Below are 24,493 nucleotides of genomic sequence, written 5' to 3' on the forward strand. Positions count from 1 at the left end.
CTTAAACAAAGATACAGTTTGTACCATCATGACCTCACTGAAATCAACCAAGCTATGGCAGTTTAACCAAGCTGAGAATATGGTTCTATTTATTTTTGTTAAAGATACACTTCTTCTTACACAGTACATTAGTAGTCTAACCAACTGACAACGACACATTCTGCTTCAGCTGAAATTGCTGGTCACAAGCACCATTAAATACTTGAGCATGAACACATTACAGCAAGGGAAGGTGTTCCTTGAACTCTGTCCTTGAACCATACACTCTCTTGGCAGTTTCAAGAAGCCCTAAAAATCCAAGAATCTAGAGATTGAATCACAGAAGCCAAAGTTTATCATGGCCAGTGGAAATTGTTATTTATTAGCTAATAACTCTCTACTTTTAAAAACTCAGAAGAAACTCAGCCCCATGGTACAGAAATAAAATCCAATGGAGAAAAGGGGAAAACAAAAAAACAACAAAACAAAACAACAAAAACCAAAAACAAAAACAACAACAAAAAAACCCCCACAGATTCAATTAAAAGAAAAAAGACAGCTCATGGCAAGAGGTGAAAGCAGGGCATGCTGTCAGATGGGGCTGTTTACCCTGGAGAAAGGGAGGCTGAGGGGAGACCTTATCGCTTTCTACAACTACCTGAAAGGAGGTTGTAGCATGGAGGGTGTTGGTCTCTTCTCCCAAGTAGCAAGCGGTAGGAGAAGAAGAAATGGCCTCAAGTTGTGCCAGGGAAGGTTTAGATTGGATCTCAGGAAAAGCTTCTTCATGGAAAGGTTTGTCAGGCATTAGAACAGGTTGCCCAGGGAAGTGGTTGAGTCACCATCCCTGGAGGTGTCTAAAAGACATGTAGATGAAATTCTTAGGGACGTGGTTTAGTACCAGAGTTAGGTTATGGTTGGACTCGATGATCTTAAAGGGTGTCTTCCAACCAAAATGATTCTCTGAACCAAGCAAGTCTGATTCTCTACAGTCTGCTTTTAGCCAAGTGGTTTTTAATAATATCTTATCTAGAGGCAGCAACAATGCAGCTTCTGTCAAATAAAAGGGCGGAAAATGCCAAGAGAGAAACATACACCTTCACCCTGCTACCAGCTGAGTCAATGACCCACTTTGAAGTGTTGTGAAGAGTTCAGTGCTCCAAGATCAAGTTGAGCATGACCCCAGTGGTGCTGCTCCCCACTTCAACACAGGTCTCTCAATTAGGGGCCCATCCAGGAGTCAGGGTTGGTATGCACTCCACAGGTCTCTCACCAAATGCTGTTTTCCGAGGACTACTGCCAACACTTGACCAGCTCAGCCATGGTTTGTTCTTGAAAATGTCCAAGATATATAATCTCCAAGTAAATTACTACAGAGCTGCAGTACCAAACAAACAAAAAAGCTCTTCTTAAGTAGTTTGAAGCTTCCAAGTTACAACTTCTGGCCACATCACCCTTATCACATTGCCTGCAATTACCCGGAAGGGTTTCGCTCTGTTGTTTTTGTTACTTCCTTCAAACAGTTCTAGTTTGTTATTAAATGGCCCCTTTGCTTTCTCTCACCTGAGTACACAAACCCATTTCTCTCAAACTCTGCACATAATTCACGTGCTCAGCGCCTGCCCATCCCAGCAGGTCTTTGTGGGACCTGTTTCAGTTTCTTGACATCCTTCATGAAGTGGAAGACCCAAAACTAGTCCCAGCATACCAGGCAAAGCCTTGCCAGTCTCAAATAGAGAGGGGTAATAACTTCCATCAAACTACCAACCACAGTCCTCTAAATATATCCCAGAATGTAGTGCACCTTATTCACATATAGAGTGCACTGTTGGTCAATATTCAGCTTTACATCCCTCATAACTTGCAAGGCCCGCACAGTAGGCTTGCTACTCAGCCACTTGGTTCCCATGTACAGATATACAGGGTTACTCTGTGCCAAGAGCAGAATTTTGCACTTCTTGCTAAGGACTCTCCCTTGGACCACCTTCAGGCTTCTCAAAATGTCTCTGGGCGGAAGCTCTTCCCTCTGGCATACCAGAACAGAAGCACACAGTTTTCATCTCTCTCAGGCTTTGCAAGCAGAATTGGTCACAGCTATAGCTGCTCCTTCTCTTTTCCTTTTAAAAAAATGGTTCCACACTCCAAAGAAAATAACAGGGCTCCAGCAGTATAACTGCCATTCCTAAATATGAGGTGTTAAGTGCCTCAAGCATCCTTCTCAGGAGCAAATGTTCGAAGGGAAAGTTATTTCCTCAAGGGACAACAATATCGCTGCTGTGTAAGAGCAGAAAAATGTTCCCATACATCTAGCTGAAGATTCAGCATCCAATTCAAATAATATGTGCTATAAAGCAGGAAAAGCCACACACAGCAGCTGGTATCTAATATGCGGCTTGGGATGCCACTGAAGCACTAAAGAACCTCTCCCAAAAGATACTCTATTTCTACTGATAAGTTCCAGCTTTCCTTTCCAAAAAAAGCAGCCATGCCTATTAGATTCTGTACCACTGTAGTTTTCCACAACCACAGGGTATCTTGCACTTTTCAAAACCAAGTAGCATCTCCTTCTGAAACCACTCCAATCATGTTCTGTGCAAAAATAATAAACATAACCTTATGTTCTAGAAATTGAAAGAACACTACTGTCTAGCCCTTTGCATTTTAGGATACTCAGTCATATCACAAGAACGTTTAGTGCCTTACTGACTAGGTGAAAGGTACTCCCCTTGGGATTTTCTTCTGAGGTAATGAACAAAACAAAGAAGTGCTGATTCCACTTTGTTTCAGAGACATATGTTTCCCATGATGGTCTACAAAGATGAAGAGCTTGCCTGCCATCCTGAATCAGGCCATTTAAGTCCAAGAGGTATGCAATGGCTAACCATTTAAAAGCATTAACTGATGATAAGAGTAGTGGACCACAGCAGAATTATTCAGCTAAACCAGAATGACTTCAAAGCCCTGAAGGAATAGGGATGATGCAAGTATGGCTTTTATTCAACATCATTCCTCTTAAATAGACATTTCATTTAAATTGTAGCTATGGGAAGGGAAGGGGTTTTAGCTCTTTATTCCCAATGACTAGCTAAATTAGATTTGGAATAGAGATTCTTATGGCTAATGGAACTTGACCTGTGACTGTACCTGTAACATGACTGCACTTCCAAATATTATTCTTTGTTAGGTTAGAGCTAACACAAGGTAGACTTCATTGCACAGTTACTTTAACAAAAAACATCTGTAAAACACAAGAAAACATCTTTCAGATACATCCATGGATCCCTCCCCAGTTTCCTTCTCCATCGCTGCATTAGATGTCAGCAGATCCTCATCTTCAGGTTCCCTCCCCAGCTTATTGAATTCTTGGCAGATGGAGGGTTACTTTTTTGCTTCCACCGTCAGGCTCAGATAGTTAGCATACCAACTGCCGGGCCGTACCTATTGTGTGAAAGGAACTATTGGTCTGTTGGCTCAGGTCACATTTCTAGCTGACAAGTCTCTACATCCAAAAAAAAAAAAACAATCTGAGAACAGATTGAGCAAAGGCACTGAAGCGCAGAAGCTCACAGGTAACAGGTTACCACTTTTCCATAAGCTTCTCTATTTCCCCACTGCCTCTTGAATCACATCCAAAAAATGCTGAAGGCAAATCAGATTTGTTAGAGATCCTGAAAGAGTATTATTTTATAAGAATGAGGAGTAACATGAATGTAGTCCAGCCACAAGCTTGTAGGTAACACAAAGGAGGCTGCTGCTGACTGACTCCTTCAAGGTCATCCGTCTGACTGTGCTTTGCCTCTCTTCATCCGAGGCTTGTAAAACCTGTGCAGACAGCTCCTGAGCACTGCACAACAAAATGCAATTCGGCACTTCAGTCTTGAAAAAGGGCAAGATGCCTCTGTGCTACAGAAACAGCGTGGTATAGTCCCTGCCTCCTCATGCCCCTCCAAGATTCTTTGAAAAAATTACACAAAAGCAGCTACTCTCTGAAAGCTAATCAAGCAATTTATAGCTGATTTATCTCTGCCACATACCACTTATCTGGAGTGTGTGTTTTCCCTTTCTTGAGAGATTGAACAGGATGAGGAACTGAATGGCTCTAAAAAAAAAAAAAAAAATCAAGCTAAAGCCATTTAGGCTTCAGAGCCAGCCAAAATAGTCATCAGCACTTAAAGTAGCATGGAAATACTGGAGAACCACAACCAGGCAGCACACACACACTTCCATTCAACCTACCAACTTCCCCTGGAGTGAACCACAGAAATGCTGCTTCAGCTGTTACCACAAGGCCTGAACTACCTATTCCTGCATCTGAGGGAAGAATGAATAAAAATGGAGGAACACCTTAAACTCCTGCAGCAGCAGCACATGAAGGCACTCCAAAGCTATGCTCAGACCCCAGATGGCCAGACAAGAGCTCTGTCAGTCCCGTTGTCCCAACTATTGCAAGAGAAGAGATTGCAAGGTGGTTTGTTGTGGTGGTTTTCTTTTTTTCCTATGAAAGAAGGGGCAGCTTACTTACGCCAGTTACCAGTTCACAGCGTGAAGTCCAGCTCAGTCAGCAGAGCTCTTTGAATTCCCTGAGGTGGTCAGCCTGTGCCTCTCATCTACACCACTGTGGAGTCAGTAGCAACTGCAAAGGCCCCACAAGTTGCTTTGAACCTTTCTTCTTCCTCTGACAGTACTTCAGACAGACTTAAATTCAGCTTTTCTAATACAAAATGCTGTAATGCAAGTTCAAGGTCAAAGTCTGAATCACCCTGATTCCCCCAGGGACTCCTCTCACTCCATCTGCCTGAGTGCTTGCTCCAAGCTCAAGCTTGAGAACTTCAGTCCCTGCCTCAGCTGTTGTATAGATGTGTCTCAAGCTCCAGCCCTGCCTATGCCTGGCAATGCACAGTGTAGATACGGACCCTGCTCTACATACTGACTTCTCAGACTGACCTCAGTCCTTCCTCACTCACCACTCACCTGTCACTAGATGTGGTCCTGACCGTGACTTGCATTCTCAGCTTGACTTTGGACCAGTCTCATTACCACGGACACGTCTAACGATCTGGGCTCTCAGCTGAACCTGACTGCCATCCCCAGCCTGGTCCTGCTTGCCTCATCGGGATAAAGTGGAGATGCACCCCGGCCAACAAGACCACTGCCCTCCGTGCCATGTTACTATACTCAGGTGCCAGACCCTTATTTCTGAAGAAGCACAGATGGCCTTCATTGCTGTCCTGGTTTTGCTATAAAACAAATTTCTCTTTTAGTGAATTTGCCTGTCAGCTAAAGCCTTCCTATTAGCTGCATTTTCCTGGAGAACCAGATACATGTTTTGGTAAACATAGCAATGGTATGCAAACTTACTGATAAGCATGGATGGACATTGGGGCAATGAGAAACTGGTGACCAAGAAACTGACCAACTGTGTATAACATCCATTCACGTGAATACTTCATATAAAAGTGGGAGATCACGAGGATCTCGTCCCTTTTTCCTTTTCCTTTTTTCCTTTGGCCGACATTAGGAGAGGATCTTGCAAGTCGTCCCTGCGAACTGAGGCCAGTGACAGACTGAATCCAGCTCTAGTTGGCTGCAGAGTCTAGTCCAGGACTTCGGGTGCTGGCTCTGCAGTTGCTGAGACTTTCAAGATTGGTTTTGTATATTTGTATTATTTTCTCTATTCTTATTAGTAGCATTAGTAAAACATTTTTAATTTTTCCAATTCTCTTCTCTCTGTCCTTCTTTCCCTCCCAATGGCCTGTCCTGAGTGGGAAGGGGGGAGAGGGAGGGGCAAAAGCGGGAAGTGGGGGGGAGAGCAGGTCAACAATACATCTGGCAGGGTTTTTGCTGTCACCCCACAATCTAAATCCTTGACAATTGCACCCCAAAATTCATGTCAGAGGTGACATACCCTGAATTTATCTATTACATGAACAAAACAAGTCCAACCTGTGTGCTAAAAAAAGAACTGCATAAAATACACATGCACATAGCAGAACGTGAGAAAGAAAACCTCTAGTGTGTTTCAGATGTGATTTTTGCACTAGAAGGAAATTCCCAAATGACTCTTACGAAGTTTCTGTGTTGCATCTGTCCTGCAACACTGCCTCCTCTCTGGCTTGCAGGGAGGTGGTAGGGAAGCAGTCAGCTACCTGAAGCCAAGACACAGTCTACTACCGTAGAAGAGAAAACTACTCACACCTTGGAGACAATGGAGCTTCCTTAGATAACTCCTGTTGTCCTTAAGCCTTTGCTGAACTTTTGAAAATATTCCTTTTTGTGAAGAGCAGTAGCATAGCAGCTAACAGAGGTTCCAGCTGCGCAGATCTCTGTTGTAATAACTGTAAAAGCTGGGACTCATTAGCCAGCTGTACAAAAACAGAACCAAAAATAGAGAGGATAACAGCCTTCCCTCTTTCAAAAAATGCTCTTCCAGTGCACAGCTGCACATTTTGCATAGCCAAGGAAACTGTGGAGCAGATCTTCAGAGACTCTAACCCAGTGCAGGTCAACCTTACTTCAAAGGAACTAAGGTCAACTTAAAACCTGAATGGAGGTACTTGGGATTTTTGGGGTCAGGCTTTTCTGGGTCTGCAGCAGAGCATATAGACATAAGGAAACTCATCCCATAGCCATACATATCGAAGGGAATATCAATACCCTTTCATTTTCTCTCTGAAAACGCGACCTCTTAGTTTGTAATTGCTGTGTACTTTATACTCTCTGGAGGAAATGATGACGGACCTTCAACTTGTCAGCACTGGGAGAACCTGCTCTGACTATTCAAGTAGTCAAATGGGGGTTTTCCAAGTTGTGGCTGACTGACATGTGTAACATGCTTCTCCCCACCAGAGCCTATTACCTGATTTCATAAACTTCAGTGCCATCTGTCCAGTTGTCTGTGGAGTAAAGAGCATGTTTCAATTGCAGCTGCTCACATGCCTGGCTCCATTTACTGAACAGACTTCCTTTCTTGGACCTGCTACCTTCTGAGCAGAAGATCACTCTGGCAGATCACACCACCAAATGTGACCACGAAAGCAGGGCTGCATTCAGAGTAGGTAGCATTTCTATTTGGACCACTCTAGGTATTTCACTCCTCTCCCAGTGGTAACAGACTCTTCATATGTTCAGTAACACTGACTTGTAAGTAGGCAAAATATGCAGAGATTGAAACATTAGCCTCAAAAGAATGTCTGAAATCATTCTGGGAACTGATTTCACAAGCTGAGAGCACCCATGGTTCTGGATACAGCTTCCATCAAACTGAGTATCTGTTGACCCAAGGAAAAACACCCAAGCACTGAAGTTCCCACACCCAAAAAGCTGGAAGGGGCTTTGAAAATACACACACTCCTGCACACAGACAGCAGAGAACAGCAGGAAATAACTCAATCACTTTCAAGAAGAAAATAAGAAATTCACCACCCATCAGTTTCTTACTTGGGTGTAATTACTGAGCATTACAGTAACCTCATTGCATAGCTTATTATGCTAATCTTAATTGGCTTGCTGTTTCTTTCCACACCCTCCCATCTGTTTGTCATTTTTGTTGGTTGCTTCTCTGACACTTTGGCTGCAAACTCTTTTGAGCTAAGGGCTGACTTTCTGCTAAACGTGTAGAAAGCCTGGTCTGAGGACATTTTGGTCTCTGACTGGGGTTTTCAGAAACTGTCAAAACACTCACAAATTAGTTGCCATCAAACATATCTCAGGTTATTTTTATTTTGCTGCTAAATTAACCTTCACCTTAAAACAAATGGTACTACACTGAAAAGGATTCTCTATAACTACCAGTAAAAATACCCCAGCTAATAGCAGTGACAAATCTGTAATATCATTTCCCTTTCCTGTAATTCTTTGTCCCACCTCCTTTCAAATATTTATTGGGTGATATGAGTGAAACTCTGCCTTCTGTTTGATTACTCTGAAAATCCAACACTTCAAAACAAGTAAAGAACCTGCGAGCAGCAGATACATAGGCTGCTAATGACCATGGGAAAATAAACACCCCCAAATCAGAGGCTTCTTTAGAAAATACTGGCTTCTATTCTGGTCCTTCTTCTTTCAAAAGCTTGTTCCCCGAATACAGCTTAAATCAGTTAGGTCATTTCCCTGAGGTAGCACTAATGACTACTGGGGACTAAGTGTCATCTGACACTGAGACCTGTAAACCTCCTCCAAGAAAAAGATTTTCAAATTCCTGCATCACGATGCACTCAGAGGCCCTAAAGGACTAATATATCTGTTAAATAAACGATAAGCACTCATTTCAGCTTGATGGAACTTCTGTTTCTATTAATATAATTGTCTGTGGTGGACTTATGTTCACAACCATATAGACGCAAGAGTATCAGCACAGTAGTGTCCACCTACATGGGGAAAGCAGCAAAATTTTATAGGCGGTTTCATCACTAGTTTGTGTCTTAATACAGCAAAGCACTAAGCCACAGCCTAAACAAAACCTAAAAGCTTCCTTTTTGAACCAAATAAACCTTCTCCCCACCTTTTCCAAAAGAAAACGATAAGAAATAAAATGTAAATGAAAACCCATTTGATCTACATTGAGACTGTTCATGGGAACGAAGACCTAATCCTGACCAGCTCTAGCAAACTCTTCTTTTGAGGGAGTTCAGATGGCACAAAAGGCAGGGATCCTCTCCATATTATCCGCTCAGGTGGCCAAAAAGGCCAACAGCATCCTGGCTTGTATCAGGAATAGTGTGGCCAGCAGGACTAGAGAAGTGATTGTGCCACTGCACTTGGCGCTGGTGAGGCCCCACCTTGAATCCTGTGTTCAGTTTTGGGCCCCTCACCATAAGAACAACATTGAAGTGCTGGAGAGAGTGCAGAGGAGGGCGACGAGGCTGGTGAGGGGTCTGGAGAACAGGTCTTATGAGGAGCAGCGGAGGGAACTGGGGGTGTTTAGCCTGGTGAAAAGGAGGCTCAGGGGAAGCCTTATCACTCGCTACAACTACCTGAAAGGAGGTTGTAGCATGGAGGGTTTTGATCTCTTCTCCCAAGTAGCAAGTGATAGGAGAAGAGGAAATAGCCTCAAGTTGTGCCAGGGGAGGTTTAGATTGGATCTTAGGAAAAGCTTCTTCATGGAAAGGGTTGTCAGGCACTGGAACAGGCTGCCCATGGAAGTGGTGGAGTCACCATCCCTGGAGGTGTTTAAAAGGCATTTAGACGAGGTTCTATGAAGAAACTGCTAACCAGCTTCAGAGTTCTGTCTAGGGGTAACACAGTAGGTACACTTAAAACACACAGCTCCTCTCCACAGGCTCTTCACAGCATTTTGCCCTAGTCTGCACTTTCACTAACATTGCTGAGTTGAGGCGACCCATGCTCAGATTTACAGCCCTGCCTTACCCCCACCCCCTGCAAAATTTTCAGAAGCAGCTCGCTAAATCAGTAGAGAGAAAAAACCAAACTAAATAGAACCCCACCACTTCTGTTACCAGAGATATATTAAATGAGCACTTGTTATTAGTTTCAGGAAGATTTGGATCCAAGTTTGCTGCCAACAAGAGATAACTGCCTCCCTGTTCACAGACAGGCAGAAAGGTCATGCCCAGACTCAGACCCAGAAGCCATTTGGACATTATATCTGTATCACATCTGCGTGAGGATCTGAAACAAAATCCTTCATCAAGGGATACACAAATTCCTGGGGCTTGAAATCCAGGCTGAAACTGAGATTTTGCATTTCAGGTCCATCTTGAATCAGCTAAGTCTCAGCATGCCTGAGCAGTATGTGGTAGTAGTGAAAAAAAAAGGACAGTACAGAGTCTCCTGCTCTGCTCACTGTCAGTATAACTGCTGGACATGGATGCTCATTCTCCAGAAGCACATGACTTGGTAAGGCACAGAAACACCAGTCTCTGTGACAGGAGTGAGAAGATAACACATAAAGGAATAAGCAAATTGTTCACCATAGATGCATATTTTATGCACTCTTCTGGTCTGATAAGATGCACCTCTTACCCTTATCTTGTGATGTGGGCCCATGTCAAACCCCATAAGCACCAACAGGCCCACCACTGGAGCAATCACTTGATAAAGAAGTGACAGCAGAGAGCCTGCATTCATTTCATCATTGCTCAGTTTACAACTCAGTGATGGGTTTTTTCTCCCCTGACAGTTCAGAAATCTCATTTTGAGATTGCAAAAATCATGCTACATTTCTCCTGTCTCTAACAGCACCACAGGTAATAAAGACTCTGAATTGCATATTCAGGACTGTGACTATGAGCTAAAGCAGCAGATGCTCTAGGCAGAAAAGATTGCAGGCCAGTCTTCCATAGTTTTACTAGGTCCACAGGGAGAAGCAAGCATAAAGACTTGTATTTGTCAAAATAATCAAACATCTTGAAAATACACTAGGGAACCATTCTGGAATAGGGATGGAGTTATTTTTACTTAGTTGCTTCCCTGATCAAAACCACACTTTAAAATATATATTTCCTAGCTTTAAAAATCTTTGAAATATAGCACCTAACTCATCAGAGACAGCAGGACTGAAGGCAGACTGTACCAATATCTAAATATCTGGACAGAAAGTCAAGAAACACAAATATCAGTAAACCCTGCAGTAACAGGAAACAATGGCAGGTGGGAAAACTGGCATAAGCCAGTTTGGACCCAGCATGTGTGCCTCTAAGGCTGTTTTTTCAGCCCTGCTGCCCAGGTAGCGACACAACAGATTGCTGTCACTACCTCCCCACAGTGCAGCCCCATGCCTTCGAATCCACTCTGATCCAGGTTGGACACTAAGAGGTTGCCTCTGCCAGCATCACAGCAACTTCAAAACTAAACTGTTATTATTAATGATCCCCATTTACTTTATTTATGGATAAGTACAAGCTTTTTTCTCATTTGCGGATTTTTGTCTATGTGTATGAATTTAAGTGCTCTGCAAAGTTTGAGGCCAGAGTGGCTGTACCCAGGCAGAACACGGAGAAGTGTTTGTGCAGGGCTGTAACTACAACCCCCTGGCAACCCTCAGCACAGATTCACAGCTCCTGCTACTGTGTCAGGTTCTTCTGAGGAGAGATTGTGAGTCATAGCAACATGTCAAATGACCTAAGGAAAGTGCAGAAAAACGATGCAAGGAGCAGTGCTAGGTCAAGCACTCCTTAGAGCCTTTGGTATCAGTGCTGGTGCTTAGATCTTTAACACAAGTAGTTCAGCTGTAGCAGGGTTACTTTGCCTACACCTATCAGCAAGCATGAAACAAGCACTTGCCTTTACATCGCACTCAAAGCTTGTATTAAAGCTGCCTTTGGAACATGCTCCCTCTTTGATAATTAGGAAAGCTATATTAATCTCATAAGGGCCCAGTTCCCCGTGAGGAAAACCCTCTTTATAATTTTTCCTACCTTTTCACATTTTTCTGGGCAGAAATTATCTTCCTAAATGTTTGTGCTGTACCCTTGACAACACTGCCCAATTTCAGCTGAGACACCTCAGTGTTGCTGCAATGCACAAAAAACCCCAATTTGAAACTAATCTGCTCCATGCGTAGAGTCTGCTTCTGACACAAGGAAGTACTGCGCTGCAAGGGCATAACCCTCCTGTGGAGCGAAAGGCCAATGAACAACCCCAAGGGAAAATGCCCAGGAACACCTGAAACACTCTCTGTTGCCCTACCCTTCTTGAAGAGTGAAATTTGAAAGAACCAGAGACCTTGAGCTAGATGTCAGTCCAAGGGTCCATCTCCTGTTGGCAGACTGACTCTGCTGAGTGTTTTTGGCTGCTGGGTGCTATGTAGGGAAAGCTCCATTAGCCCCAGGGCAAACCAGGCTGGAAATTCTCCCAAGAAGAACTAGAGTAACCCCCCTCTCCTCTTCTCACCCCTTCTTTTCATGTTTGCTAAAAGGTGTGAAGAAAAAACAAGTTTGTGTCTTGCATATTTTAAAGTAATTGCTTTTCTATTTCAAAATATATTCTTGTCATCAGAGAGCACATACATATCACAGCCAGCAATAGCTCCTTCACATTTTAGTCTTCAATCTGATTGTATAAATATGTATACTGTGGAACAGAAAAAACTCTGACAGGTACATAGGAAGCCTGACAGGATAACCACTCCTCTGCTTACGTGCACTAAGCCATCGGGTAAATAACTAATTCAAGCTCGTGTTTTTGGTTTTTTTTTCTAAATACATTCTGTTTACTTGATTGTTTCTAATGGCTCCTCTCTGGAATTGTTAAGCTCTATCATGTAGAATCATATTTAGATGGGATTATACTTACAATCATATCAAGAAATAAGACAGCACCACTCGCCTAACACTATCACTTGGCATAAAGTATTCTCTCTTGCTCAAATAATGGCTAAATTCCAGTCCTTGTGTCTGCAGCAAATAATGCCTTAATCTACAAGCTATCCTGTGTTCCTGGGGTCAGGCATAGAACAAGGTGATATTCTTTACATTCTTTACAATTAATGCTCTGAAATCTGGCATTTTATGGCCTGAAGTACAAAGAGGGATTTGAAACCATCTATTTCTTGGTGTTTAAATGGAGATATTTTTACACAGCCTCTTTCTTAGGAGATGAGAGCCCAATATTTCACTCAGAAATGGTTGTACCAAGTCATAACAAGCTTCCATCCGGAATAGCGGTGAATCTCTAACCACATCCTATACCAGAGGAAAGAAAAAGTGCCAGGACAGAGGCAGCACACAGGAATGCTTCCCCAGAGCCCTCTCTCCGGCTCCAGCTCTTGAACACTGCCCGGGTCTGAAGTGTCTCCCTACATCATAGCCTTTAATAGGTTTTATTCATGATTTTCTCATATTTTTTTTTTAACTCATGCTGCCCACAGTATGTCCCGTGGCAACAACAACCACAGACTTAGCCACGTATTCCTCAAGAAGCCATTCCTTATTCACTTGTTTCCATGCAACCCCTCATTTTATGCTTACAAAATCTGTTCAGTTCATCTTCAGCTCCTTGTTTCCTAGACTGAAGAGACCTACTCTGTTTAACTACCCCTCATCTAGAAGGCGCTCCCTACCTCTGAGACTCTGTCTCCTTTCTCTGCATGTTTTACAGTTGTTCCAGATGAGACGTGGTGGCAGACACTCCCTTCCCCCACTTGAGGGACACCGTTGTCACACCGCAGCCAGGGGACAGGAAAGGCAAGGACCCTTGGTTGACGGACAGGGCCCTTAGCCAATGAAACACCTTGGTCAAGAGAAGTTTCTTGACCACCTATGACCGCAGATCAGATTTGTCTTAGGGTGTAAATGGAGTGTCTCTAGAGACACCATTTAGAGTGGGTTCTCCTCAGAGCAGTGGGTTTGTAGTCAGGAACTCTCCCCTTAGGTGGGGACACCGCCTGAGGAAACTCCTGGAGGCTGAGAGCCCTCTTAGGTGAGCGACTGTGCATTTTGAATCATTATTCCAGGGTTTGGGGATCCCCTGAGCACGCTGTGTAGTAACTGGATTCCCTTTGTTATCTTGGACCTGTGGTTTACTAAATGTTTGTCAGAGCATAAAGTAATTTTGGTTAAGAACATATTTTATTCTTGATTTATGACTGATTGAAAATAAATTCCCCTTTTGAGTTTGCCATCTGCCTGAGTTGATTTTTCTGTGACAGAATTGCCAGAAATTTACACCACGTTCAAGATACAAGCATCTTCTTTTTGAAACATCAAGACGCTTCAAAGGAGGCTCACAGGTTAAGTACAACAGAAGCATCCAAAAATCACTTGTGTTTTTAAAAGTCTTGGCCTTTATTTCATTTGTATTTATAGAAAGACACTTTTTTTTCACACTGCTACCGTTACTATCTTTTTAGCTAGGGAAATTTCAAATTACACCAGCAATTCACCTCTTCTTATAACTTATCTCTGACAGGGGCAGATGCCTCAGAGAAGGCAAAGTAAATTCTAGAGCACACAGTAAAATAATATATTCCACAGAGAAACCATCTTCCAAACCCTGTGTTTTAATTCTTAACACATTAAAGTTTAAATTTTTATTATGTGCAGGAAACTTGGGATTTGAAGAGATGCAAAAAACCTAACCATCCTCAATGCCAAAGTCTTTGGAAAAGAAGAGGAACACAGGATCCCAAATTTCACATTTATAAATATTTCCTCTTTCTTTGTTAAGACAACAAGTGCAAGTACACTAATTTCCAGGTGTACTTTCCTTTATCACTGAAAAAGTGATTTTCCACCTTTGCTGGACAGCATCTGTTCTTATTTTATGGGAAATGGAAAACAGGAGCACATGAGATTAAATTCATCATTCTGTCCTACACATTTGCCATGCTTGCTTTGATCAAACTACGTTCTTTGCACGCCAGAATGTCATTTGACCCCAATTATAAGCATTATTCATCAATAAAACCCTTTTTGAGCTGAATGGAAATGTCAGTTGAACAGGCCTAGTAACTAGTTGAAGATGTCCCTGCTCATTGCACAGGAGTTGGACTCGATGACCTTTACAGGTCCCTTCCAACCCAAACTATTCAACTATTCAACCCCAGCCTCCTTACAGCCAGAAATAGCTTTAAAGGAAGATAAACTTCAGAGTTACTCTCGCCACTGTTTTCAGCAGCAAAATTACAGATGCTGTTAATAGGCATGAAATTTTGAGAGTCTTTCAGGAATTTTGGCAACTTCACTGCAGCAGTGAATTTCTGTGCCTGTAAAGTAGCTTTCTGACTGTGATCACATTTTTTCTCATCTTTCATAACCTAAGAAAGCTCTTTGTTCTTATGTCCTGGAAGCTGGTAACAGGGCATAATCACTGATCTTTGCTGGGAGGACTGAATGTATGTGAATACAAACATTATGCAAAATTCACAAGGAGCAGAAAGGCAGCAAGAAAAAATGAGAGTTATTTAAAATGAATAATCAGGAGAGGGACGTATTGGGGGACTTGCAATTTAAAAAGCAATAGCTTGTTAAGCTTGCTTTAATACTGGCTTAGTTCATTACTCATTACAGAGTGACAGGGTAAATAAAGCTGGAGGAATTGCTAATGATGCCAGAAGCCTGTATTATCCATTTTGTGGTTCCTAATCTCTTAAAACTAAAAAAAAAAGAAACAAACAAAAAAAACCCACAAAAACCAAAAACTAATCATCTGTTCCTAGTCCCCTGATTTCACATCAAATTGCCAACAAACAAATCCACTTAAGGGGAATTTTTGAGTTCCTTTTCTGCAGTAGTTTAATTAGATTCCACCAATAAGTCTCTGAAAGTAACCTAATTTCTTGTCTCAAAGTAGTCAGATGAGGCTTCTTCTCTTCATGCGAGAACGGTCTTTGCTGTCCTGTCTCCTGCTGAACTACTAGACAGTGGTCCATGCTGCCCTGGCACAGCTGCCTTCTTGCTCAGTGCCCTCCAGGGTTGCATATCACCATCACTTCCTACAAGTCAATGCTTTTGAACCTGCCATTCCAAAAACTTGAAAGGTTTTTTGCCCATTTCTGTTAGGGATGTTCTCCCTGCAGTCACTAAGGTGAAGCAGATCTTGGGCAACCTAATTGATCCATTTCTAGATAGTTCTGGTTTCATTCAGCTATTTCCCAAACCATCTACAACAGTGTTTTACTCAGCCTAGTTAATTTCAAGTGTTGGAAATGGTGGGAGCTGCAAGTAGAAAATTCTTCTACATGATAATAGTGTGAGAGCTACTTCAGGCAGCCAAAGAGGCTACAAGAGGCAATGCTCTAGGACTGTAAAGTACACTCCTTCTTACTGATGTCAGCCAAATGCTCTTCCTCAAATGCTTTTTTCTAAGGATCCAGTTAGTGATGACAATTCAAACGACACACAGAGATTCCATATATGTCCATTCATGTCAGCACATGAAATATCGGAAACATGTTTTTCCTCTGATAAAGGCAAAATGCTGATGAGAACAGTCAATTTGCTATCAACAATAGAAACTTGCCAGCCTCTGGGTTTGTGTGGAAGATGTTCAGCTGGAGCTGTTTTTCCATTCTCGCATCTAGAAAGACACATAGAACACTTCGGGAGGATCAAAAAAACTGCTTTACACTGACAGGCAATTTATTGCATGAGATTCATTGCAAATAACAGGACTTAACTACTGACAAGCAATTCCATATGTTTGCTCCATGCACATCTTTGAAACATCTCTGCTTACTTCATGGATCCAAACAAGTCTTCATTCGTTACATGCATTAATGCACAGCTGACTATAGTGCTCTCAGAACAACTGGATCTTCTTTCTGCCTTACAAATTTCTGACAATTCCTTAGCTGAATTCTGATGACAAGGACATTAGGAATACAATTTTGTAAGCAAAACTGTCACAACAGACAAAAATGTAATCCCACTGGAATCATCAAAATGAGCCAACTCCTGTAATAATCCCACTCCAAAATGCCTGGTATTAAAATGGAACCTACCTCACTTAAAATGAGATCATAAGGTCTTCAAGAGTTGGTCAAGATCCCCAAATGCCCATTCATGCCCTGTTTCACTGTTTAGGAGAACTGTGCTGTCATAATGGGAGGCACTAAAAGGTGTAGGTGATTTACAAAGTGCAGGAAAATGCAGTCTAAAAGCTATGTGTAACTGTGCATCCACTGACACATTTGAAAAGAGATCCTTGAAATCAGTGGTGCAACACTATGTCCCAGAGTAACTTCCTTGAGATCTCAGTGCAAGAAACAGAATCATTCCTTCCTGCTGGCAGAGAAGATGCTGTCTCACCAGCCCTGACAGTTCTGGGTTCTATGGAAGTGTGCAAGCGCACAACTAGTTTTATTGACTTGCAGGATCAAAACTTTAATGTACCTGTTTCAGCAGTTCTAGATTATATGAAAAATCAATTAAATGAAGTCGAACGATTGTCTTTGAAGTATTCGCTGTGCATTTGGGAGAGGCCATGTAAAGGAAGTAGAATATAGCGGTTTACATTGCTTTTACTTCCAGAGTTGCGGGGGAGGGGGGTTGATGTGGGGTGGGAAGGGGCTGCAGCCAACAAAAGCAAAATACCACCTGCAAGCTGGTGTGTGGTTTGTAGATACTACTGAAAGGAGGTGGCTAGAATAAAACAGACAGTTGAGACAGGGAGGCCCTTGCAAGTGGTGGCCGAAACAAAAAGGGAGAGAAAAGAACAAAATGATCTGTAAGTGCTTTTGCCTACCACTTCTCACTTAGTGGAGAGGCAGACTTGGAGAAGGGCCTGCTGTAAAGCTAATTAAGTCAGCTGCTTTCCAATTGCTTTAACTGGCTTTTGGTGAGGCTTAGCTTTTAGATCTTACTATTCCTATTGAGGACGAACCAAGAATGAAACCCCACTGTTTCAAGCACAATGCAAAGAAAATAAAAAACATTCCTGACAAAGCTTTGTATATCATTTAGAAAGGAAAAAGACAGGAGGAAAACTTACAGTGATCTTGCACCATATCTGCTGTTTTGCCACCCAAAATCCAGGCATGGCCAAAAGAAGAAGAAACATATGTCTGCTCTAGCTGCCTTATGCTATTGGAAGAGTTGCTCAGAGAAGCTCTGCAATAAATGGCGTGGGGCATTAAGTAAAATACAGTCATTGTGATCTTCCTCATTCCCTGAAACTGCAAAGCCAGGTAAAGACCCCGTGCATGTAAACTATGCAGTACAATCTTTAGAGAGCTTGCATAATCTGACAGAGCAGTCCCAGCTGCTTCCAGTTACCAAAAGGTACCACAAAGTGCATTCTTTGCTAATATCACAGAGGAGAAGTGCTTTCAAGGGACTTGAAAATATTTACATGACAATCTTTCTAACCAACAAAAACAAATCAAAATCTAAGATAGAGCTGATGAAATTTTAGTGACGCTCTTAATATGTCATGAGACCTTGTGTTGGTTAAAATATGCATTAATATGCATTAAAGAAGCCCCAGGGCATTCTTATTTCCAGCTGAATTATTGGTTCACAGCATGGCAGCCACTTGTGAAGACCTCACAGGAAATTACGCTGTATTTTGAGAGAGAGGAAAAATGAAAAAAAGAAGAGTATGAAATTACAGTGTGTCACTGTAGAACAATGCCCCAGTCAGATCCAATCAGAGAACTAGAGAACAGACTACCAAAACAATTCAAGAAGATTAGATTCATCCCTAAGTCAAGAAAAAAAATCTAGGAGACTAAAATCAATCCACACTGCACAGAACAAAGAGATAGTTTGCCAGAGTCCACAAGGAAGTCCACAAGATCTTATCTGGAGTGGATAATAGGCACTCATACCAGTATTTATTTTCATATAATAGAATAAGTTAGAAAGTAAAGGAAGAATGGAAACTTGGAAGTAAACCAAACCAAACTAAACCAAAACAAAACACAAAAAACCCCCACCCAACCCAGACTGTAGAACAGAATACAATTAATTTTTATATAACATGCTCATGGCAAAGTGTTGTAAATCACCTTGCTGCAAGAGAGTCAGTCACAACCTCAGGGAACAATAAAGTTTTACAGCAAGGTAAGTAGAAAGAAAATGGCTTAGAGAGGAGGAAAGAGAAAAAGTACTGGGAAAAGAAAATCCAACTATGTCAAACATGACAGGTTCAGTTTGGAGGAATAAGGGAATATTAGTGACTGAGCTAAAAAAGTAGCAGGCTCAAATGCTTCTTTGTATGGAGAGCGTAAGTTTTTTCCTCCACAAAAATAACAAGTGTTCAACCAGATGGAAATAATCCAGCGGCATCGAAGTATCAACAGAAACAGTTCTATCAGAGGGGAACACTGCTTCCTAGCTCCCCTCCCCTTCTACACTAGCTGACCGGTACCTTAAAGAGTTATTTCAGTGAGCATGCAGAGATTTATTTTTAAAGGTCAGAACAGATCATTACAACCATCTAGAACCTGAACTCATGTGTAACACCAGAAACAAATAGTGTTGCACTCTCCAAAGTTCGCATCTACAGACACCATGCCAGCTGTGCTAAAAAATAAAGTGTGTCCTGAATTCGTTCCAGCGCTTGCCCCCAGAATCCTTACCCAAAGCCTCACATACACCCATAGCCCAGAAGACTGATGCCAACTCCTCTGTAACAACTTCTGAAATGGAACATTGAATCTCACATGCTAGGTGGTTACATATTCAAATCTACACTGCTTTGTTTAGCCCTTACACCTACTGACACTGAAATCCACAATCCCACCTTTTCACCCCAAATGGCACCTTTTCCTAAACTCTTTCTTTTCCAGCCACATGAATAGTCTGTAAATCCCCTTGATATCAAGGGACTTGCTCTCTTCCTCTGTATTCACTGCTGCCTTCACCTGAAGAGGGCTGCTGCACATCAGCTATCGATTTCTGCATGCAGCTTCCTGTCACCAGCGCTAAGTGATTGCTTATGAGATGGACAGACAAAAACTCAAGCATGTGGGCAGTGTTATATATCACTGAAACAAAGAGCTTCACAATGAAAGGTGGGGCTGTAGAGGAGAAGGAGGAGGAATTCTGCCAGGGTTGAAGGATGCTGGTGCCCAAGCAAAGCCCAGGGTCCTGAAAGGGCAGGTAAAATCAATTATTTGCAATGGCTGGATTCCCAGAGAGATTGTCTCTAAGCTCAGTTTTTAACCTGAGAGCGAACTTGGCCTTCATCATTAGCAGGGACGAACAAAGATAAAGAAGCTGTTGGATTAAGTATCTTTTACCCTTTTCGGATTAGGTCAGTGGTACCGTAGAGTGCACTAGAGCTCAGAAAATGACTCTTGCAGAGGAAACAGAGCAGTATTGATTCCCTAGCATTGCTGCAGACACTTAAGGTCTGTAATGAAGTTTAATGAACATAATGAAGCAGAGAGCAGTGCTTTTCCTCTGGAGAGCTGAGCAGCCCCATGCCTTCCAGATCCATGCAAAACTGCAGTACAAGCTATTTTCTTTCTCCCATAGTATAGTTTAGCTTAGAATAGTTTCCAACTGGCAGAAAACACCAGGGTGTCTTACAGGTGTTTACCAGTTTTTTAAGTAGTTGGAAGGCACCATACTCCTACATAAACACTTTGAACAGCCATTTGAGAGTCTGTCACCTTTTAGAAGATTTCCTGAATGTGAGATCAACTTCCTATGAACCGCAGTCTGTGTCACAGACACTTCTTACGAGTTACAGTCATAATCACATTCTCGTAGCCTACAATATTTTTGATCCTAACAGCATCCAGATCAGTAGCAATATTTAATAGCAGAGCTTTAACAAAATGAAGTAAAGGAAACAGAAACACCATGGCAAACTGTTAAATAAATTACGTTTGGGATATCAGGGAAAACATCCTTAGTAAGAAGCTTCACATCTCCCTAGGCTGCCTCTCCTCTGCTTTCTTATATGCTACCCTATCAAGGAGAATAAATGGGTTCTGATTACTTGCTAAAAATAGAAGACATCAATAAAAGTGACTTCCAACTTCTTTAACCACTTCATACTGCACAATATGTGCAGAAGGAAGGAAAAGGAAGAATGTTTGAGCATACAAGTTCATTTCCATCTCTTGGTCATCTGCATGCTCACAGATAAGCACTAAAAAGACAGGTGGTACACTCCTGCAAGATACCATTTTAAATGAGCCTCAGTATTTCCCTTGCACTGTGCACCAGTCCCTTCACAACTATTTCAGAGCACAGCATTGCTGTTTTCAAGAGTGCTACAGCTGTGCATATTGCTAGGGATTTGGCTCCTCACACTCTTTGTCCAGATCTGAGGATTTTTTGCCTACTTCTACAAGAAGAGGGGTTTTGTTTCTTGCTGTTTCCTCACCATAAAAAAGGAACAGTTTTCTCTGAACTGAAAAATATTACTCAGCTTGGTAATCACTACAGGATAATAAGCACCTTTAAAGAGCAGAAAGGGGCTGCTTATCTGAAAATAATTATGCACCTAAACATACATGCAGACACAGAGATATCTACTTTATATCTTTATATTTTGGTTCCTCAAGACCTTTAAAAACCTGTCTTTCTCTTCTTTGGGCATCCAGCAGAAAACTGGCCTCAATCTCTTATTTGTTTTCTTTTTTTAATCTCTTTTGCAGCAGCAATCTGACATCCTGGTGCCCAGCAGTGATTTTAATCATTGAAACACTCTCTGTTCCCCAGCTTCTCTTAACCTGAGAATCTCCTATGTAAAAAAAGTGGAGGTCAGAGAGCAGTTGACAAAACCCAGTTCTTACAGCTGCAAGAATGTCAGACTGAAATGCTGCTTAAATGTGCTCCCCCCACCCCGCCCCCAGAAGAAAAAAAAAAGACGATAATAAGCACAAGGCTGCTGGGGAAAAGTATGTTTGCCTGGCAGTAGCAGTGCAACTTTTGAATGCAATTATACAACTGGGACATTTTTACTGAAGCTGTATAAGGGATGGGATCATGGAGTGTATCACCCAGCTTCCAGGTCACAACCGCTTACTATTATGAGTTTCTTGAAGCTTTCTGTCCAAGGCTAAGTGTGTTCAGAGGCAGATTTTTCACTAAGAATGTGTATTAACTGGCTTAGGGCTTTATGGTAACTAAACCAAGCAGTTTGAGTGAGGAGTCTCTGGAAGAACTGCAGTCTTAACCACAGCAAATATTGCACTTTCAGAGGAAAGTGCCATCAGTCTTGAACTCAAGGGCAGGGGTCAAGGGGAGAAGGGAAGCCTCTACTGCTGTCTTCTGTTTGTCTTCTGATGCCTTTTCACATAGAATAGTAATTCACACTAGAAACAAAATCACAGAAGAATTATGATTAGCAATACTTGTGGTGGACTCTGCAATTCAAAGGATGTTTATCAGTGAGCAGAATGATACAGATTGTCATCAGGTCCAACTCCCTCCTCAAAGCAGGACCAGCTTAGATGCAAAAGGGAAAATTGGATGCAAAAGAAAGACTGGCAGAAGGAAAGGGAAAAATGAATGAGAAATTAATGAAGGAGAAGCAGCAGGATGAAGAAAGGAGTACAGAATAGTGCTGGGTTGTTCTGAATTCTCATCATGATACTATATAGACTTCACAGACTGCTGCTATAAAGGTAGAAAGCATAGGCAGGGGAATAGATGGATGATGGTGAAACAGCCAGATGAATGTTAGGACAGAAAGAAAGAAAAAAAAAATAGAAAAGGATTTCAAAGAGACAGAGAAAGAAGAGCTTTGCACCAGCCTTTATTTTATCCCATAGGTAAACTCTGAATGTAGGGGCATCTCTGGTAATAATTCCTACCTGCCAGCTAGTGCCTACACCTGTCCAGAGCTACAGCTGGTGTCACATAAACTCTCTTCTAAATGGGTGACAAAGAAAAGGAATCTCACAGAATGGCTGGGGTTGGAAGTGATCTCTGGAGATCATCTAGTCCAACCCACCTGCTAAGGCGGTTCACCTAGAGCAGATCACACAGGAATGTGTCCAGATGGCTTCTGAATGTCTCCAAAGAAGGAAACTCCGCAAGCTCTCTGGACAGCCTGTTTCAGTGCTTTGTCACCCTCAAAGGAAAGAAGCTTCTCCACATATTCGGATGGAACCTTCTATGCTTCCGTCTGTGACCATTGCCCCTCATCCTATGGTTGGGCACCACTGAATAGAGTCTGGTCCATCCTCTTGACATCCATCATTGAGATATTTAGAAGCATAAACAAGGTCCCCTCTCAGCCTTCTCCAGGCTGAACAGACCCATCTCTTTCAGTCTTTCCTCATAAAAAAGATGCTCCAGACCCCTAATCGTCTTTGTAGCTCTCCACTAGACTCCCTCCAGTAATTCCTTGTCCTTCCTAAACTGGAGAGCCCAGAACTCGACACAATACTCCAGATGTGGCCTCTCCAGGGCAGAGTAGAGGGGGAGGACAACCTCCCTCAACCTGCTGGTCACATTCTTCTTAATGCACCCCAGGATACCATTGGCCTTCTTGGCCACAAGGGCACATTGTTGATTCATGGTCAACCTACTGTCGACCAGGACTCCCAGGTCCTTCTCTGCAATGCTGCTTTCCAGCAGGTCAGCCCCTAACCTGTACTGGTGCCTGGGGTTATTCCTCTCTAGGTGTAGGACCCTACCCTTGCCTTTGCTGAACTTCATCAGGTTCTTCTCAGCCCAGTCCTTCAGCCTGTCCAGATCTCACTGAATGGCAGCACAGCCGCCTTCTGTATCAACCACTCCTTCCAGTTTTGTATCGCCAGTAAACTGGCTGAATGTGCACCCAGGTTACTGATGAATAGGTTAAATAAGACTGGACCCAGTACTGACCCCTGGGGAAGCCCACTAACTACAGGCCTCCAACCAGACTCTGCACTGTTTGTCACAACCCTCTGAGCTCTGCCATCCAGACAGTTCATGACCCATCTCACTGTGCATTCATCCAACCCACAGTTCCTAAACTTGCCTATGAGGAGGCTGGGGAGACAGTTTCAAAAACCTTGCTGAAGGCACGGTAGACAACATCTGCTGCTCTTCCCTCATCAGAAAGTCAACACCAAGAAACTACATCACACATGTTCCACTGCCTCCCACTTCTTTGTTCCTGCTTACTCTGAAAGTGAATGTGCCTACATCTCTGGAATGAGTACCCATCTGGCACTGCTTCCAAAAAGCAAAGGCAAGTATTGCAGTATCCAATACCCTGACAGCTTTGTTGCATTTTCTCTGTAGAACTAAAGCAAGTATTATAGTAAAAGCAAATATTTCATTAACAGAGGCTTCCTAACAATTTACTGAAGCAGGGAAATATGTAAGCTTACCTACAGTTGAAATGGAGTCCTGCCTAATCCATGCAACAAACCAACACAGCAACACAAAAGGAATGAAAAATTCCGTATGTCATTGAAAGATACAAGGATACTGAAGTGGTCAAGCTGTATCATATACTGAAATTAATCAAGGATGAGGATCATTCTGTTACTAAAAGACTATCATTAAAGAACCTTTGAGATGTTCTAAACTGGTCTTATATTTTAGCCAAAGTCTTCACTTCTAATGACATATCTGACCCCCAGCTGCCAAACTGGACACTTTATAGCGTCTGTCTTGTAAGGATGCCTCTGCTCATGATATTTGATGTTTCCTGTTGTCCTCCTCCACTACTCTAAACAAGATTAAGTTTGCTGGCCTGAGTAGCAGCAGAAATGCTGCTGCTATTGAGATTGGCTGAATGATTCTGCTAACACTGTTTCCATGAAAAACTCTGGGAGCAAGGTTGAGAAAAGTGAGCCCAACTTTTCTCAGAATTCTGGTTAGCAAGATACAAAGCAGCAGACACTGTGGATTACTCAGTACACTTCACTTTAAACAAAGGGTTTGCCATCTGTTCTGCCCTCTAATTACAAAATATAAACCAAACTCACTACTCACTACTGAATCATAAAAAGTAAGCTACTGGAGATTTAAATTCATGAGGAAAGCTCTTTATTTAATGCAGAAAGCATCTGCAAGGATTTTCTTATGTCACCTTTCAGTCAGTAATATAGGGAAAATGAGAATCCTTCTCCAGGACACTGCCAAACATGGTTCTGACAAACCTGGATGAGTCCCCAGGGAAGGGGCTTCAGTTTAGGAAAAATACGTTGCAGGGAAAC

General features: G+C 42.3%; 1 protein-coding gene across 16 annotated transcripts in view; it reads right to left on the reverse strand.

The window, feature by feature from the left end:
* The window catches only part of TSPAN4 (tetraspanin 4), a 443,521-nt gene that overhangs the window by 154,117 nt on the left and 264,911 nt on the right, over nucleotides 1-24,493 (reverse strand). Inside the window, exon 2 of one of the 16 annotated variants that reach the window (XM_071809031.1) lies at nucleotides 4,011-4,075. The exons of the other annotated variants lie outside the window; for them this stretch is intronic. Coding sequence (XP_071665132.1) covers nucleotides 4,011-4,075 — 65 coding nt within the window. The remainder of the gene's footprint in view (nucleotides 1-4,010; nucleotides 4,076-24,493) is intronic. 16 annotated transcript variants of the gene reach the window in all.

The sequence above is a fragment of the Patagioenas fasciata genome, chromosome 5, assembly GCF_037038585.1.
Source record: "Patagioenas fasciata isolate bPatFas1 chromosome 5, bPatFas1.hap1, whole genome shotgun sequence".
Classification (NCBI taxonomy): Eukaryota; Metazoa; Chordata; class Aves; order Columbiformes; family Columbidae; genus Patagioenas; species Patagioenas fasciata.